Genomic DNA, 19,633 nt, shown 5'->3' with positions numbered 1-19,633 from the left:
TCATCATGGTCTTTGTATCAACATCCATTAGAAAAAGTATGACACAATATTCAAAAGACACAATATTCAAAAGAGTAAATGAGCACTACCTTTTGTTGAATTATATGTTTGTCTTTCTCCATATAGCCTAGGTTCTTTGATATTGCCTCCAATACATCAACAATATCCTTGATCAACCGAGGAGCATATGGATCCCTCTTAGTTATTTCATATAGCTTGCCTAATTCATACCAGGATGGCTTCCATTTCCTTTCCAACTACTCCAACAATACATCATTGTTATCTTTGAAGAAATCAATCATATTATTTAGGCATTGAAACCCCTCATACACTTCATTGCATTTTCCTATGATCATCTTGATCTTGAATGCCAAGATATCCTCAAGGTTCCTATAAATGCATTCCCTATGTATATCTTCATCTCTAATCTCTTCAATTTTCTTTTCTTTAACCTCAATGATAGGAATTATAGACTAGTGAAAAATAATGGTTCCTAGTGCTGGAAGGGTTTTCATGATATTGAGATGACTCTCCAACCTCCTTGCTTTCATGTGCATTTTATTAATAATTGCATTCATGTCCATTTCTCTTAAATGCAACTCTTCAATTCTCTCATTCACGTGATTCATTTATTTCCTGTTGAACATGGCTATATGCATCAAATCATTTGCAGATACTAAAGGATTAGTATTATCTATAGTTTGGACAACTGCCATTCCTTGCTTTCCCCTGAAGATGTCAATTAATTTAGATTTTTCATCTTTAAAGGTAACCCAAGTAGCCAAGGTTTCTATTTTAGGATAAAATCTTGATCCTTGTATCTTCTTAAAAGTTTCAATTTCAGTGGCAAATCTACTGCCATACTACTTCCTTACTTGGTCCAATAGGAACAATTCCTTAAGTGTTAGGCCATGCATAATGAGGATATCACTCTTGCACAACATATCTCTGGCTTCTTCTTCAGTGCAATTTATGTCATCAAGATGTAATTCATCTATCATCTGTTGGATCACATCAACATGTTGAGACTCATCAACCCCCTCCAAACTCTTCCTTTTCCTTTCATCAAAGTCCTTCATATTGTATTTAATCCAAAAGTCTTCAAACTCTTTTGTTCTAGTAAAATCCTCCTCTATGAACCACTGAGAAATTTCTTCCCTTTCATCCTCGGTGTCAATTGGTGTATCATTTTCCATTGTTAATGCATGATAACCATGTATCTCTTCCTTAAACATTGGTGCTAGTTGAGGTTCTTTAACTGCAACACCCTCCTATAGAATTTTCAATATGTGAGAAACCTCCTCTAAACCTTCTTCCTCATCAGGGTCCTCATAAGTAACTAGCGGAGTGTTGCTCACTTTAGACACACTAGTCTTGGGTTTTGAAGTTGAACTTCCTGCTAGTAATTTTCTCCTTTCTTGAGTAGGTGGAGGCTAGGATAGCTCAACTTCTTTTCTTTTCTTTTTGCTTGATGTACTCCTAATGTAACTCATCAAAAAATTTGAATGTATTTATCAACTCTAAAGGCCTCCAACTCAATTTCATCATAAAAGCGAGGAAATTTTGTATTTAACATTTGCTTCTCAATGTTAAGCAAACTACCTTACTTCTTCATCCTCTGTATAATTTTGGGAATATGATCACAATTCCTTATGATATCTTCATCAAAGTTGAATTGATGATCAAATCTTGCAACAAAATACTTAATATGTCCCTCAGGATCATATTGTCTTGCCTTTGCACTATGAAAACCAAAACTATTCATAATATACTCTTGTACTTCCGTTATATTTGACTATCCAATTACAGAACCATCAAATTTTATAAAATGAGGCATGTGATTCCCCTTTCTCCTAGGTTGTGCAATATCCTTTTCAACCCACATCAATTTCCAAATAAATTCAAGGAAATCTACCCTCTCAGATACAAATTGGGGTAGCCAGTGTGGTTGCTACCTACATCCATATTGCTTAATCAATGCGAAATCAAGCTTGCAAATCTAGTTCCCAAAGTTAGACTCATATTTTCCATCAAGTAGGTACTCCTTTGGCCTCAACATTACCTTAATTCATTTGGGGATTATGGTATTAGAACCTCCACGTAGTCTAGTAATCTACACAAAAAAACACATCCCTAAATATCTTGAAATCTCCCTCTCTACCATATTAGTCCAGGCCTTGCACCACATCTAAATGGGTAATGGATTTCCTTGTTCATTAGTCATGTAAGCTTCAAAAAATTCTTAAACTGGTCAACATTTTGAAAAAATGGAGATGACACAACAAAGAATAGTTCTTGAATGACTTAGCAGTTTCCCACCTAGCCAATTGTGTGTGAAGGGATCTCTAAATCTCACTAGAAAAATCAAACTATAAATAAGAATGAGAGTTTTGAATTCTCATGTACATGTACATGTAGTCAAAATGAATTGTCTCTTTAGAATCCTCTACAAACAAGTAAGTGTTTTTGAAAAAACCCATAAACCTATTGATACAGTAGGGATCTATGTTTTCCACAAGCATTAACCTATTGCTTTGACCTATATTCATGAAGTGTGCGATCTTTGTTAGCTTGAACTTCATTGTCCTCTCATAATGTACCCTAAATTGATTCCTATCTATTTTAGTGAGGGTTTGGGTGCTCAATCCAAAACATTCCTCAATACAAGACCTAGTTATAACCAACAAGCGCATCCCATTTGACTTTCTCACTATTCTTGTAGTTGGTTCATAACATTCAACTAAAATATTAAAGAGTTTGGCATCCACACACACACAAATATATATATATATATATATATATATATATATATAAGCATTATTCCTAGGTTCTTTTCATCTTTATTTGCATAAAAATACTAGAATAATGATCTACCATAAATTGGTAAAGTTGCATCCTTACAACCACTAAATTCATTAGAGAAAATGGACATAATACTAGTAGCTGAAGAGTCGGGAAATAATTCTAAGATTGTCTTTTGTATGGTTTTTTCTATGTTTTCACCTTTGTCCTTTTTAACATTTACTTTGTTCTTAGCAGTAGCTTCTTTCTTAGGTGCCATTTGAGTAGGAATTCAAATTTGGAGAGAGAATTGAACTTACGAATGTTTGAGGCTTGACAATGTAGTTTCACAACTCCTTTGCTTGTTCTCCAAATCCTTATACAACTTACAATGGTATTTCCCAGAGAATGACTTCTTACTTTAAATAACTTGTTGCCTTTATTCACCTTTTAATTCTTCATTTATGACTTCAGACATTTCGTACAAGTGGACACTTCTCTATCTTTCTCATCTGTCATTTCAAACATTTTGTTATTAATGAGTCTACTTTGATACATACATAAAATAACTTAATTTATCCTTTGAAGTGTTTATCAATCCCTTTTCACAACTTCTCTATAGAGTTCATCTTCCCCTTTCGAAATGGTGAAAATCACTACTTTGCACTCCCCTCTCAACTACATCTCTGAAATAATGAAATTCACCACTTCGCAGTCACCTTGTGTCAGTATGTACAATCCTGTGAAAATTGCCATTTCACGAAATTGTCATCCTTAGTTGTTTGAAAAGGTACTTCCTTTCTGTTGCCCAAAACAGTGAAATTCACTATTTCACAAGTGCTCTTAATCCCTTCATCCAAAATGGTGAAAATATGTTTACCAAGGCATTACTTAAAGGGAAATTGAAAATTTATGCTATAACTCAACATGAAAATTTTCAAGGTCTACCAGATCCTCTTAATCTTTCCAACACATTTTGTTGGACATTTTGGGTCCTATTCTTTAGTTTGGGAACATGAGAATCCAAACAAAAGTTAACAGGCTAGGCCTAAGAAGGGAGTCCAAGCGAGATAGATTAGTTCCTGATGAAGGAGGAGATGAGTTTGAATTGAAAGCAACTTTAAGGGCACCAAGGGACGCACAAATTCTTCCAAAGGAATTGAAGGAAAAATCTTCAGAGAAGGGTTCGAAGCCCAAGAGACACTCTCTATAAGCTTCTCCTATTGAGGTGGAGGGATGGTAGACTTCACACGTTCTGGTTTAGATTTAGGTAAATTAGAGTTCTTGTTCTTCATAAGAGGGCATTTTTTTCTCAAGTGGCCTTCCTTTTTACAGAGGAAGAAAGACTTAAGGCTGCCAAGGTAGGAGATAGGGCATGAGAAAGAGCGACCATCAAATTCAAAGATAATTTTAGAAGGAAGATCTTCGCTAGGGTTTCCAAAGATAGGAACCCTTGCATTAGTACGTGCAAGCAAGGTGTTTGTTTTATCAACCCTAATGACTTTGCCAATAGGCTAAAGGGCTTGAACAACCATGTTCCAGGCAAAAGGTGAGAAGTTACATAAATCAATTCATCACAAATAGCATATGGCGACCAAGGTATGACCCTGAAGTCAGTAGAGCCAACCCTCCAAAATTGCTTGTGAATAATGTCTTTTTGCAAACGAAGGTTAGGAAAGAAAAATATAAATAATATTTTTTGAATCATGTGTAAATATGAGAAATGAAACACAATTGTTTTTTTCTCTACACATTATGCAACCATTCATTTAGGTATCCTTTGGAAGGAAGCTTCTTAAGATCTTGGGCCGCAAGAAATATGACAATATTTCCAAGTCTATTCACCTTGACCTCAATAATAATGGCCATATAAGAATCAGGTTTGAAAGTACATAACAGGTTAGAGGGATTGTTACCTTGAGTTATGCCTCCTCTGTATGGTCTTGCATCTCTGTCATGTCAGTGTTTGAATCTTGCTCCTATGGGCATTGATATTTCATTGCGAAGAGTGTACTTGAATGACTTAGGGTTCACAACTGAGAGGGAAGAATTTTGTTGTAGAGTAGAAGACAAATTAATGAGAGTGTTGCCCAGTGATTTCAAACCCATAATAACCACGAAATGAAGCTAGTCTTAATTCATTCATGTTAGGCATTAAAGACAAGGGTATGATTGCAAGGAGGATTACCTTTCACCAATGAGGAAGGCCTCCTTGAAAACTCAACCCTAGTTGCAAAGCATTCCTCAGAAGAATTTCCCAAATTCTAAGAATATTATCGAATCAGTCTCTCCCTTGCTATGTTTTTGTCTCCCACATTTTTCTTTGTTCCAAGTGGAACATTTAATCAATATTTTCAACCAAATTTTTACTTTTGGGCATTAATTGAAACAAGCCATTCCAAATTTGAAAATAATTGTTAGGCAATAAAAATCGTCTAGTCACCTAGGCACAATAATCTTTACTATTTGATCAATTGGTGTCATTCTTTCTAATTCAAATTTCAAAATTGTCACTTTCATCCACTTTTTAATAATTGAATAATTTAATTTAATTATTTCACTTTTGTTTAATATGTTTCCAAAAATTTCTAATATTCTTCTATAAATTAATCAAATAATTTTTATTTATTTAATTAATCATTTTCTCAAATCTTAATTAAACAACTATATTATTTTAATTAAATTATTCTTATTTACATCACCACAATTTTTTTTTAAAATTATTAAATTAGTGAATAATTTATTCTGAAATTAAATAAATTATTTACTTTATTTAATTAATCCACTTTCACAATGCTAACTTATTATTCTCAAAAGAACCAAATTATTCATTTATTTATTCTCCCTCATGCACAACTAAATAGTTTTGTTAATTATTTAATTTTAATTATCTACTCTAGTTCCATCCTTCTAACTTTCACAAACTAATAGTTCATCTTTTCCATCAAGTCGATCTTCTTATTATTCAATCAATTAAATATCCAGTCTTCAATCATCTGGTCAGTTCACCATCTATTAACCAAGTTATCTAATCAATCATTTTTTTCATCCAATTAGTCAACTATCAATTTTTCTGTCATATGATCAAGTCTAACTTGATCCTAGTCATTCATTATTAGTTAGCACCCCTTAATTTGAATTGTTCTTTGAAATTCATAATTCTATAAATGAAGGTGATTCCTCACAATTTCTTTAACCACAATTCTTGAATTTTTCATGTTGTCACATTGAAAAGTGAATTTGATAGCCTTAACTACATAGAAAAGGAGAGAAACAAAAGAGAGTTATTGATAATTGTGTGCAATTTCATTTATATGGAATATCTTTATGGATTGTGCATGATCGATTATTTATTTATCTCTCTTAGATAGGTGTAGGATTTACAAGGTCTTTCGTGGTTAGATCATAAAATTTCTTGTTGCAGGTTTACAAATTTGGAAATTTTACAGCCTATACTTTCTAGTGAACCCAACATGAGCACATTTTTACTACTTTTTAATGTCAGGGCCAACTTGTTCTGACAGAAGTGAATGTTTATGAGCCACAATCATTTTTTTACATACACAATTATTTAGGGTTTTGATGAGCTTTCTATGTGTTTTTTTATTTTTCATACATACAAAAAGAGAGGAACAAAATAGAGATCAATAAATCTTGTGCGATATAATCTATATTGAATTTTATTATGGATTGCACATGATTGATTATTTATTTCTCTTTGATAGGTGTATGATTTGCAATTGGATTCGGTCTTTTGTGGTTAGATCATAACATTTCTTGTTGTAGGCTTACAAATCTTTAAAAAATTATAGCCTATACATTCCAGTGAGCCAAACGTGAGCACATTTTGCTACTGATTATCATAATGTTTTTATCGCACACCCAGATTATTTTGAAGCAATTAACTATTTATGAAATGTAATCATTTGTTTTACATACGCAATTGTTCAGGGTTTTGACTGGTTTTCTATTTATGTGTTAGATATCATAGAGCTTTCAATGCATCTTCATATTAATGTGATGCATCCACAAGATTCTAATATGCAATTTGCAAATCAAATGTTGCAATCATTATAGTTTCAACATTGCATTTGCTAATTAAACAATTCATTTGCCTAGTAAGAGAAGGTATAACCTCTATAATCTCCTTGAATTTCTATCATTTGATTTTAATATCCAATTTTTTGTGTTTGTCTTGTCCTATGTTAGGGCTTTTTGTTACTGATATGTGCTTTTGATCTTGTGGTGGTGACATTAGTTGGATTTTATAATGGACAATTGATATATGCACGTGTCCTCCTCACGTTTCATTTTATTAAAGTTAATTAACTTGTGTTTGACACACTTGTGCAATTTTTTGGGTCGATTGACTGTGGCACTAAAAGGTGACCACAATGCCAAGGTTCTTTCTTATAAATGGTCCACCTTGCTAGGAGAAGAGGTACTCACCCCAAGGAATGATCTAAGTTGTAACAGGCTAAGGCCAAGGTACTTCTGAACCACTATATAAAAAAAAGTGGTTATGATTAATGTTACATCAATAGGTGTGAATGTGGCATAAAGATGGATGTCTTGCTTAGTATCCATGTGAAATATAAGAACTCTCCATTGCAAGACATTAAACAACCTGCTTTGAAAGGGTTAGGAGCCCCTTTATTGGGTGAACTAACTCACTTATGACCACCTAAACAAATGCACTTACTAGACATCATTTTTTGTAGAAGTGCAAATCCCCAAAAAATTTGGCGCATAGAAGTCAAACCTCTCAAGACACTACCTATGTACCCATATTGTTAAGACATAAACTCCTTGGCTAAGATCTCTAGATTTTTGAGGTAAGAAAGTTAGGTGATCATTGTGTTGTGTAAGGGGGAGTCCATGCCACCTAATTCTCTAGTTGACTACCTTAAGGTAGTATATGGAGCAATCGAGTAAGGGATTCAACAAATATAGCCACATCCAACCTAAGTTGTGTATGTTCATACACTATCTTTATTTGTTGTGAAATAACAACTAAGTGTATTGGTCTTGATAAATTTTCAGCCCCAATCCATTCATGATAATTTTCTAAGGGTTTAAAATAGCCATATTGTCTCACATGTCTTCATTGTGCTTATTAAATTTAATGAACTTTCCCAAAAACTTATAGAAGTCATTCATGGACAAAAATACATCACTAAGTCTTTATGAAACACAATTGAGCTTTTCTGAGACAAATTTGAGACATTCTAACACTCATTTTCCATTTTTTGATTCGTATTTGACAACCATGAGATGTAATTGCCTACTAATTTATTTACCTAGTACATAGAATTGCTCAGATCTGTTTGCCAATACTTTCACTGCAACTGCCATATTGTACTACACCTTTTCTTATTAAACACTGCAATTGCTAATAATATGCTAGATTTTGCAATACAAATGTTATACTCCTGCATCACAATTTCCTAAAAAACTTCATCTTTGAACTTCGCAATCAAACAAAATTATAGTTACCATATATATTCCTAAGACATGTTTAGACGAAAAGCATAATGGTCAGCATTTTGTAGTTTGCATACATCTTTGAGCATTTGCATTTTCAATTTTCACTTTGAATTGTCTTTCATCCCTAGTACATAGTTTGACATTCATAATTTCTTCTCTACTTTCATATTTTTCTCATTATCATTTTTGCATCCACTATAAGGTTATTCATTTGCATATATTTTTAGGGTTTCATTTTGCTTACATCATCAAGGTTTCCTATTATCCTTTTCATACATCATCAAGGTTTTCTTTTGCATTACTATGTTATCCTTTACTTACCTCATTATGGTTTCCTTTTTATATCCATTATTAGAGTTTCTTTTTGCATACTTTATTGGGGTTTCCCATTATCTTTTTCATATATTATTAATTTGTCCACTTTTGCATACCATTTTAAAGTTTCCATTTTGGCATTCATTAGGGTTTCTCATTTTCCATTTGTATTTATCTTGAAGGTTTGCTTTTGCATTCATTAGGGTTTCCCATTGTTCATTTGCATCTATTATTAGGGTTTCCTTTTGCATACACTAGAGGGTTACCTTCCGTATTTTAAAATCACAAAAACATAAGTATTGCATCCCCTAGGGTTGAACATTTTACCTTTAGGGTTATCTTTTTTGAAAGTTTTGAGTACACTTTATGGAACCCTCCATAATTATTGTTAGAATAATTTTAAACCCCTTAAATCCAATTAACCTTCGAGTCAGGGAGAACACTTTGCCAACTTAGTCACTTTTGTCATACATTTGAGGTCAAGATAATTCACTCCATTAATCAGGTTATTTCCTAAAGTTTTATCAGTGAAGTTTCCTAAAAATTTCCCTTAGGGTTTCCTTCTCCATTTATTAGGGCTTCCCATTTTCTTTTTTCATAAACCATAGGGTTACCTTGCATATTTTAAAATTTAAAAAAATCACAAAAGCATAAGTATTACATCCCCTAGGGTTGGACATTTTACCTCTAGTGTTGCCTTTTTTGAAAGTTTTGAGTACACTTTAAGGAACCTTCCATAATGATTGCTGGAATAATTTTCACCCCAGTAAGTTTGATTGACCTTTTTGTCTACTTGTCACTTTTATCATGCCTTTGAGGTCAAGATAATTCACTCAATTAATTAGGTTATTTCCTAAAGTTTTATCATCAAAGTTTCCTAAACCTTTCCCTTAGGGTTTCCTTTTGCACCTTTTGCATTTATTAGGGTTTCACATTTTCCTTTTGCATACACCATAGACCTTGTGTATTTTAAAATCTCAAAAAAATCACAAAAACATAAGTATTGCATCCCCTAGGGTTGAACATTTTACCTTTAGAGTTGTCCTTTTTGAAAGTTTTGAGTACACTTTATGGAAGCTTCCATAATGATTGTTAGAATAATTTTAACCACCTTAAATTCAATTACCCTTTTTATCAGAAAGAACACTTTGTAAACTTGTCACTTTTGTCATACCTTTGAGGTCAACATAATTCTCTCATTTAATTAGGTTATTTCCAAAAGTTTGATAATCAAAGTTTCCTAGAATTTCCTTTACGGTCTATTTGTTCATAGCTTAGTCATCAATATCATTTTACCTCTTGTATATGCATCAAGGTCATATTAGTTGTCATAATCATTATTTTACCTTTTACAATGTGTATTTACCTTAGATTCATTCCCAAAAATTAAAAAAGTCCTCCACCCAAAAATAGTGTCATACCTTGTTCTCTTAATCATCATTTTATCTTTTACATTATGCATTTATCTTAGAATTCATTCCCCAAAAGAACATTAAAAATCCCCCAAAACATTAGTGCCGTACCTAGTAATCATAATCATCATTCTACCATTTTTTGCATTGTTCATTTACCCTAGTCATCCTCTAAATTAAAAATTGCAAAAAAAAAATTGTTTGTGCTAGCCGTCATAATTGTCATTTTACCTTCTGTGTTTTGCATTTACCTTAAGACATTTCCTAAAATAAAATAAAAACTCAATAAAATTAGTGTCTTACCTAGTCATCATAATCATCATTTTACTTTGCATTTTTCATTTACCTTTAGACATTTCCCAAATAAAAAAGCAACCACCCCCCCCACCCCCGCCACCCACCCCCAAAAAAAAAAGTGCAATAGCTACTTTTCATAATCATCACTCTACTTTTTTGCATTGTGCACTTACCTTAAAGTCATTCCTATAAATAATAAATAAAAAGCAAAGTGTCATTCTTAGATTCCTAGATTTGATTCTTAGAGGTCTTCCACTGATGTATGCCAACTACATGATCACAACAAAACAAAGGTCAAGTGGATCCCAATAGTGACCCTAACTTTAACCTAACCAATAGTATAGACTTTTCACCTCTGAACTTCAACACTCCAAGAACCTCAAGACATCCATGTAGAGGGCAAGAACCATTACCTCCTCTAGGTGATAAATTTTAAATTTAAAGCATTCTAGCATAATGCACCCAAGAAGAGATTGATCATGCATTACTAGAAACTAGGATCACGATAGTGATGGCTCTCTTATTATCTATCCCCCCCTATTGATATTTCTACTTGCTTGCAAAAAAAGAAGCAAAATTATCTACATTTTCAGACAAGTCGCACATACTCAAATACACTCAATTGTGGTTGATCACACATCTATATCTTCCCAAATATCTTCAAGCATGCCATCTAGTTGTGAGTCCCACAATTCTACACATGTTACAACCTTTATGATGTCACTTGCAACCCAAATTAACAACCTACTATTTGTTAGTAATCCAATGACAAGTGCTAGTGTATCCTCAATCATGTCATAATCTAACATGCTTATCAATCCTCAATCTACAATGACAAGTAACACAAATACCATGGAACAACAAATCTAATGAGCACATTTAATCCCTGAGGATTCACAAGCAATCAAAATACATGATCCCCCAATGTGTTAACTCAAATTAGAGTACCCACACTATTACCTCGCAAGGAGCACCTCCCAATCAAGGCCCACTCATCACACTCCAAGGTACCCATCCCAATCAACAACCAAACAACCAAAATCCTAGCTACCAAAGGGTGTCAACAAATTCTAGTGGATATAATGCTAGAACAAATCCTTTTTTGTCATAAATCTAAAATTCAATTATTTTACACCAGCTCAAGTAGTGGAAAATGTGAATGAAAGTAATCTTAGCAAGAACATGATTAATGAAGGAAGAATAAGGAAAAATGAAAAAGCTAGACTAGCCAAAGAACCAAGGGCCATTTTGCTTCACATAATTGTAGTTCTCCATGATGACAAACGGGAGAAAGAAAAAGGCCAAAATTTACAGTATCAATATGAGATGGCCAAGCGATTCCAAGAAGTCCCCATCCAAGAAACAAACTAATCCAAAGGTGGTTGTTTTCTAATACACCTTATGATAATGGAGACTTGGGGAAATGAAAAGGCTTGTCTACCTAGAGAGCTAGGGGCCATTCCACTACTCATAATTGCTATCCTCCATAGAGACGAAAAGGAGAAGGAAAAAGCTGAAAGCTAGAGTATTAGTACTGAAGGTGCCCATGTGACTCAAATTAGTCTTCATCCAGGCAACAAATTGATCCAAAGGTGGACATTTTCTCATACATCCTAATGAGGAGCAAATCTTAATCTCTAGAAAGATCTTATTGAAGTGTGGATCTGGGATATGAAAATCAATTAGATCCCTCGCGTATAAAACCTCAACATCCCCCAACATGTAGATATTTGGATTGGACAAAATTAAAATTCATCCAAAAACACCGAAGGCCTACAAAATGGGATTAGCAATGACCAAGAGTTTTCCACAACAATCTAAGTCTTCCAATCTTCATTAAACACATGGTACAAATTATATTGATTCCTACAACCCTCAATGAAAAAGGAAGTCAAAGCTTGAAAGACAACATGATTAAGGGCATCAAAATGAAATGAAAGGAAAAGAACTTTTATATTTATGATTCCAACAATTTGCTTTTGGTATATTTATTCATATATGCTTTTTCATTATATTATAATACAAATGTATACTACCTACACGATCCATCCATATATATTCTATTAAAGATCTATTAAATGCTTACTCATTATATTATTACAAATGGATACTTCCTGCACGATCCATACATATATATTCTAAAAAATTTGACTTCTAAAAAGAGGGACCTTCAAAATATAAACTACCGATGATTAATTGTTATAATGAAGCAACCCTACAATCTGACAATGTCACAAACATATTACAAAAGGGTGCTATAGCAATGTCATTCACATATATGCATGCATTTGCAGCGATGTCTTGCCTTAATATCCATTGATTATGGACAGTGGTTTCTTTATTCTTGTTGACTTAAAATCATGTTTTCCTGATATTTCCACAGAATACATAGATTTTTGAAGTACTGTTTTCATTATCATCACTGTAGCACAGATTGCAGATTCGATAAAGTGAGGTGAAGTCAATATATGTAAACTTTCTGTGAATAAAACGCTTTTGCTGCAAGACTAAGTCAGAAAATGGATGACTGAAATGTATGTGGTAGTTAACTATATGAATTACAAGGCATTGTCATGATAACCAGTAAACACAGATATGATAATCAGTGATTATAGATATAATAATCAGCAAATGTCATTGGGAATCGTATGAAATGAGCTTTACATCCTCGTTTTTAAGGAATGGGTCTCCATCATATCATCTCTTTTCCATTCCATTTATTGTTTCTGCAAGGATTGAACGGAATAATTAAAGTAAAAACAATTAAAGTAAAAACAAGTTTAACACGCAAAGAGATTGGTCAAAGATTATGCCTAGAAAGTAAAAGAAAAATAATAATTGGGGATAAAAAGCAAGCAATTGGCAGGATGCTTTATTCCCTCGCCAACCATTTACCATGCAAGTTGAAGCTGCTGCTTTCACTTCTACTCTTCTACAATCATCTAGAAATTAAGCATCTTCACTTCTGGACTGCCAATTGGAATTCTTTTGTCTTCAGCAACCCCAATTAAGATGATTTGGTCTGGGAAAAATCAAGAATGCAAAAGATGGTGATGGAAGGTTCAATCCTTTGAATTTGTTTCACTGGTGGAGGACAGCTTATACATATGAAATTTATACTTGCGTTAGAGCGTTGATACTTCTATTATTCCCTGTGCAATAGAAATAAGACATCTGTTTTGGTAACCAAACTTTTAAGAATATTCTTTCCTATTGCATAAAATATCTATTTTGTTGAGCATATTCTTTAGATATAAATAGAAGGATAACACTATTCTTCACTATTGTTTAAAATTCACACCGTCCATTCTCAGACGTGTGGATACTAACCCACAAAACAGTTCTATAATTTTTTAAGAATGTTTCAAAATTATAAATAAAAACAAAAGTCTAATAGAAACACTATTCTCTATTTTCTTGTTTTCTGTGTGATGGTGTTTCAAACGATAGTATTATCTGAATTGTTCTTTTTCGTATTCTTTCCTAAACTGTGGATGATATTTCTCCCTCCTCTTAAAAGTTAGTTACTAGCTATTCTGCTAGCATGCTGTCAGCAATATGTTACCTCCTGTACTGCTAGAAGTCTCCTCTTAACAAATTGAAAATGTCCTAATTAGCCCATTGATATATAAAAGCAACACCTTTACCTTGTTGTTTCAAAAAATATTACAAAAATATAAAATATTAATGATAAATGCCATTTCACGAATCACTAATCTCCATAACCTCAACCAACTATTGGAAATAAAAGATACCATACACATCCTACAGGGCAAACTGTGGCTCATACAATCATCTTCGCCATTGTTCAATTTTAAATGTGATAACAAATTCTCTCAAGCATAAAAGGGACCTACCATCTAATAATGTGCTTTGCTTACCTCGTGTAGACCCAAGAAATCTTTCTTTTCTTCTGTAGATGCCTGGGAAGAGTTCGTGATTCTTGGTTCTCTTCCACGCCGCCATTCTCGAGCTCTATAAAATCCTCCACCAATACAAAAGAGGTACCATGTTTTCTTCGATTCCTCTGCCATTTTCCCCTGTAAGAGTGCTCGACTGAATATAACTGATCAAGAAGTGGGGTGAAGACAAATCCAATAAAAAATGGTATGAATGAATTTGGAAAGGTTGTTAATAAATTGTGGTATGAATGAATTTGGAAAGATTGTTAATAAATAATGGTATGAATGAATTTGGAAAGGTCGTTCTTTAGTCTTGTTGGTACTACAGCTCAACATTATATTGCTTTCATGAGCAGGCAGATGGCGACATCGGATTGGAGAGTTATGTGGACTGGAAAGGTCGACCTGCTTCGAGTTCCGAGCATGGCGGAATGAAAGCAGCCAAATTCATATTCGGTGCCTGTACTTTCACCCTTCCTCTTTTATTTCTAGAGCATATAGGAAAAAGCAAGTACTCATGAAAGGGAATTTGGTTTGAATGCGCAGTGGTGGAAGTGCTCGAGAATATGACCTTCATTTCTAATGCTACTAATCTGGTTACCTACTTCCATTCCTCCATGCACTATTCCATTGCTGAATCAGCCAACATGCTTACCAATTTCATGGGCACATCATTTTTGTTGACACTCATCGGTGGCTTTGTTTCTGATTCCTTCCTTAGCAGGTTCTGGACTATCATCTTCTTTGGATCTATAGAGACTCTTGTAAGTTTCTCTACTTTGGGGGTCATATTATAGTAAGAAGTGATTTTAATGGAGTGTACATTATCAGTCAAATAAATTTTACTTTAAAAATTAGATGGCACAATAAAATAATCTTATGTCAAATAAGGAAAATGGGGTTGATTTTTTATAATGGTCATCTCCTTTTACTTCTTCAGTTATTAATTGAGGTGGCTGACTCCTGCAGATGTGTTTTTTCTGCTATTGCTATTAGTTTCTACTGATTTTACTTTAGTGGTGTCTTGGTTTGATCTTACAGTGGTTGGTATTTTCACTGTTGCTTTTGGTTGTATTAAAGATCAGCCTTCTTGTTTTTGACTGTTTTAATATAAAAAACAAAGTGAATAAAAAATAAAGTGATCATATGAATAATATAAATTAGTTTTAAAAAACTGAAAAATACTAGTTTTCATTGATTTACAGTCAAAAAAAATTTCCAACCAAAAAAGACATGTGAAAATAAAATATTCTTATAAATGATATGAATTTCTTTTTAAATTGTTTATTAATCTTTTGCACAAGAAAAAATTGAATTTGACTTCCAAAAAAAACCTGGTTCACCCTGAAAGCGAAAATCTGCTTTCAATGCTGAGATATTTGCTCCTGGGTAGAATTTAAGTGAGCGAGTGAATCAGCTCAGCTATCAACCGGGCGAATCAATCTATCTTCTATAACTGTCTTCACTGGTTCTTTCCACTGTCAATCCCTATTGACAGCTGAACAAAAACAAAGGTAAGAAGTAAGCGAAGGCTGGAAATATTCAAATGGTCACATCTTTTTATTCTCCAATTTGAATTGATATGCAATTATCTAATTTTAATCATCTATGTGTCCAACAATTAAGATAAATGAATTATTTCAGATGATCTAATGATTTGATTATCATTTTTCATCATCTAGAATAATTGTCAGCAAGTAAATTGATTGCATGTTAGACTGACTAGATAATATCACATCTACTTCTATTATGAAATTATCAAAAAGTCATCCATACTATATATTATAAATTAAATCAAATAAAATTAAATGAAGATATTAATTCATCAAACAATTTAAGATTATTATCACTTTTTATGAAGGTTCAGATTTATTATGCTTAGTAAAGGTACAAAGCTTACAAGTACAACAATTCAGTGAGAGACACAACGACAAGTAAATTATTAATATTTGAAAATACTGATTTTAAATAACCTATAAATCAAATTCTTACAATTATTTTCAAACATCACTTAACACAAAGTTTCAAAATTCTGATTAAAAATATTAATACTAAAAATTGCACACAATCAAATTCAAAATATGACAAAAAACATAAAGTTTTTAAATTTTGTTGATCATATCATATAAAGAAGTTTAAGACAATTTTAATGAAATAGTTCAGTCAAGGAAATTTCAGCTTAAGAATAATATAGTACAATAATATGATTTCATATAAAATAAGAAAATAACCTTCTTACAGGAGAAATTTTGAGTTAAACTATTACAACCTTACATAAAAAATAGAATGTTCTTAGAAATAATGTGAAATTGTTGTAGAAAAAATGAAATGTTCTTAGAAATTATGTAAAATTGTTGTAGAAAATTATTTTTATTGATTTTTTATACAAGGAAAAACTGAGTTTGACCTCCAAGAAAAAGCTTGCGTTTAACCTCTGTGGATAAATCTATTTTCAATATTGACATATTGGATATTGGCCCCTGGGTAGAATTATTGCAAGGAAGAAAGTCAACTCAGCTATCAATTGGGTGATAACATCAGTAACAGAGCCAATCTATCTTCTATAATGTCTTCACTAGTTTTTTCAACTGTATCAATCCCTAATGACAGCTTAACTAAAAGGAGAACGAAAGGATGAGTGAAGGCTGGGTTTAACTTTCGATATAATTTATTAATGATATATGCGGTGTATTGTCTTGAAAACTGGAAAATATAGGGACTGATTATAATCCATTACAGATAAACATCTCATTATCGTTTTGAATTGATGTGCAGTCATTTTATTCTTGACAATCCATGTGCATAATTACAGTTCGGTCAAATGCTTCATTTTATTCATCATCAGTTTCAAACTTAATGTGTAGTCATCTTAGAACTTTTTATCATCCAACTTGAATTGCTATGCAATCATCTTACTTTTGACCATCAAGATGCTTTACAATTGAACCCTCGCTATTGTTTCCAAAGGCTACCACTTAACAAAGCGAAAACATCTCCCAGAATTGTATTATTGATGATGGATCTGAATTGTATTATTGATGATGGATCAATAATTGTGATAAAAAATATTGATACTAACAATCAAACATAGTCAAATTCAGAAATGACATGAGAAAAAACCATCATGAAATATATAAACCTCGGTTCAAAGTTATTTGCAATTGTTTATGCATGTAGCTAAATCACCATTTGAAAGTGCACAACATGGGACACACCGATAGATGTGAATTTCTTCAGCCCAATGATAATGGTAGTGATCTGGTACAATGTTAGTGATTTGGAACTATTTAGCGAGCACCATCAACATATTTATATTGATTTATGGCACACTGATGGCGTTTGTCAGGGGCTAATAATGTTGACAGTGCAAGCTCAGATACCAAGAATGAAACCAGAGGAAGGCAGTAGCGAGCATCCAAATGCAGGGCAGGCAGGCATGCTGTACACAGGATTGTATATGGTAGCATTAGGGGTGGGGGGCGTCAAATCCTCATTACCAGCTCATGGGGCAGACCAGTTCGACAGTGAGGGCAACAATCCTCTGCAAGAAAGGCTCCTTTCCACATTCTTCAACTTCTACTTCTTCAGTCTCTGTGTGGGAGGACTATTAGCGGTAACCCTAATTGTGTGGGTGCAGGACAACCTAGGATGGCAATGGGGTTTCTTCATTTCTACAGCATCCATATTTCTGGCTCTCCTCATATTCGCCGTCGGTTTAACTACATACCGACACAAGATACCAAGCGGAAGTCCACTCACGCGCATAGCTCAGGTCAGACATATCTGAACCCTAGTTAGTGGAGTTTGTCACATTACCCCATCCTTTAGGCTCCAAAATTTCTAAATGTTTTTTTTATCTTAGGTGATTGTAGCTGCTACAAGAAACCGAAAGCTCCCATTGCACAATTCCCGCGTCACAGATTACACATCTCCTGATAATGTCGCTTCTCAGCAAACGGACCAATTTCGGTACCAAAATTCGTTTCCCTTCTTACCCATTCTCATTAAAAAAATTAGTTAGATTAGGATAAAATCAATGAATCCGCGGGTGGATCTTATGACCCGGCAGGTTTCTGGACAAGGCAACATTAGGCGGAGAAGTTTCAAGCACAAGAAGCCGGTGGAGGGTGTGTTCAGTGAAGCAAGTGGAAGAAACGAAACTAGTGTTAAGAGTCTTACCCATTTTCGCAAGCACAATAATGATGAATTGCTGCCTGGCCCAGCTGCAGACCTTCTCTGTGCAGCAAGGAAGCACCATGAAGAGGTCCCTGAACAAATTGGAAATACCAACCGCCTCTCTCACTGCAATTCCTCTAGCATTCATGGTGATTCTGGTGCCGCTTTACGACCGTGCATTTGTACCTATTGCACGGCGAATGACAGGGCAAGAAAGCGGAATAACCCAATTGCAGAGGGTAGGAATTGGGCTCTTTCTATCGGCAATAGCCATGGCTGTGGCAGCAACGGTGGAAATGAAAAGGAAGCGTGTCGCCATAGATCATGCCCTCCTTGACACAGCCCAGCCACTGCCCATTTCCGTGATGTGGCTGGGATGGCAGTTTCTGCTACTGGGTATTGCTGATATGTTTACCTTGGCTGGGCTTCTGCAGTTTTTCTATAGCCAAGCTTCCCCCGGAATGAAATCCTTGTCCACCTCGCTGTCCTGGTGTTCAACATCATTTGGGTACTTTTTCAGTTCAGCCCTGGTTATGGGAGTTAATAGAATAAGCCAGAAATTTGGCCGTGGTGTGGGTTGGCTTTCAGGAAACAATCTGAATCGCCAACATCTTGATCTTTTCTATTGGCTGCTCTGTATTCTCACCTCTGTCAATTTCTTCCACTATCTCTTCTGGGCGAGATGGTACAAGTATAAGCCGTAGAAGTTCTTGGCCACCCATAAGCATGGCATGACAATTACTTCTTCGAATTTTTTTATTGTTTGCGGTTCTCGAAACATGAACCGTGAGAGAGATGATCCACGAGTAGTTCAAAGTAGGATTGCTTATGCCCCACAAGGATTGTATTGGGCAGAGCATTCCTTGGAATCTCTGTAGAATCAGATTTGTGTTAATCCATATAGGTATCACATCTCATAAAGTGCAGCTCCGAATTTGCCAATGGGCTTCACCCCTCCTTTCTTAATTCTGATGGGACGATGTAATCTTAGGAGGGAATTATATTGTTTAATAAAATAATTAAAATTTCTAAATTAACTTTTATTGAACTTTTTCCTATCCTCTTTTCAAACAAACTACATAGATTCCTTAGCATCCTTAAATTATATTGGTTAATAGGACCTGTGGACGTGTACTTCCAATATACTATAAATGCATTTAATTGAAAAACGAAAAATATTAAAAAATAGAGGTTAAGGGGAATTAGTATTTAAAATTTGAGGTTAAGGGAATTAGTTCTCAAGTTTGTGAGAGAAAATTGGTG

At 33.9% G+C, this 19,633-nt stretch overlaps 1 protein-coding gene and 1 long non-coding RNA gene across 8 annotated transcripts; one reads left to right on the top strand and one right to left on the bottom strand.

The window, feature by feature from the left end:
- Positions 1-12,593: 12,593 nt before the first annotated feature.
- On the bottom strand, positions 12,594-18,511 carry LOC149566660 (uncharacterized). 6 transcript variants are annotated; one of them, XR_016362281.1, is made up of 5 exons: positions 18,374-18,511; positions 15,529-15,692; positions 14,174-14,332; positions 13,188-13,444; positions 12,594-13,018 (listed from the first exon to the last, which is right to left on the bottom strand). It is a non-coding gene; the product is annotated as an uncharacterized LOC149566660 (long non-coding RNA). The 6 variants fall into 6 exon arrangements; XR_016362282.1 differs by having other exon boundaries at positions 13,188-13,314; XR_016362283.1 differs by lacking the exon at positions 18,374-18,511 and having other exon boundaries at positions 13,188-13,314; positions 15,516-15,654.
- On the top strand, positions 14,299-19,403 carry LOC149566659 (protein NRT1/ PTR FAMILY 4.5-like). Of its 2 annotated transcripts, none has more exons than XM_089819981.1 (6): positions 14,299-14,399; positions 14,551-14,650; positions 14,741-14,958; positions 17,571-17,966; positions 18,057-18,163; positions 18,264-19,403. In XM_089819981.1, the coding sequence occupies exons 1-6, from the start codon at positions 14,397-14,399 to the stop codon at positions 19,072-19,074; spliced, it is 1,635 nt and encodes a 544-aa protein (XP_089676107.1). In that variant the 5' UTR covers positions 14,299-14,396; the 3' UTR covers positions 19,075-19,403. The 2 variants fall into 2 exon arrangements, with proteins under 2 accessions (XP_089676107.1, XP_089676106.1); XM_089819980.1 differs by having other exon boundaries at positions 17,541-17,966.
- Positions 19,404-19,633: the final 230 nt, after the last annotated feature.

The sequence above is a fragment of the Cupressus sempervirens genome, chromosome 3 (assembly GCF_028749045.1).
Source record: "Cupressus sempervirens isolate cs-2001-9-10 chromosome 3, ASM2874904v1, whole genome shotgun sequence".
NCBI lineage: Eukaryota > Viridiplantae > Streptophyta > Pinopsida > Cupressales > Cupressaceae > Cupressus > Cupressus sempervirens.
Note: the sequence above shows the minus strand (reverse complement) of the source record. Positions and strands in the feature narration are given on the sequence as shown.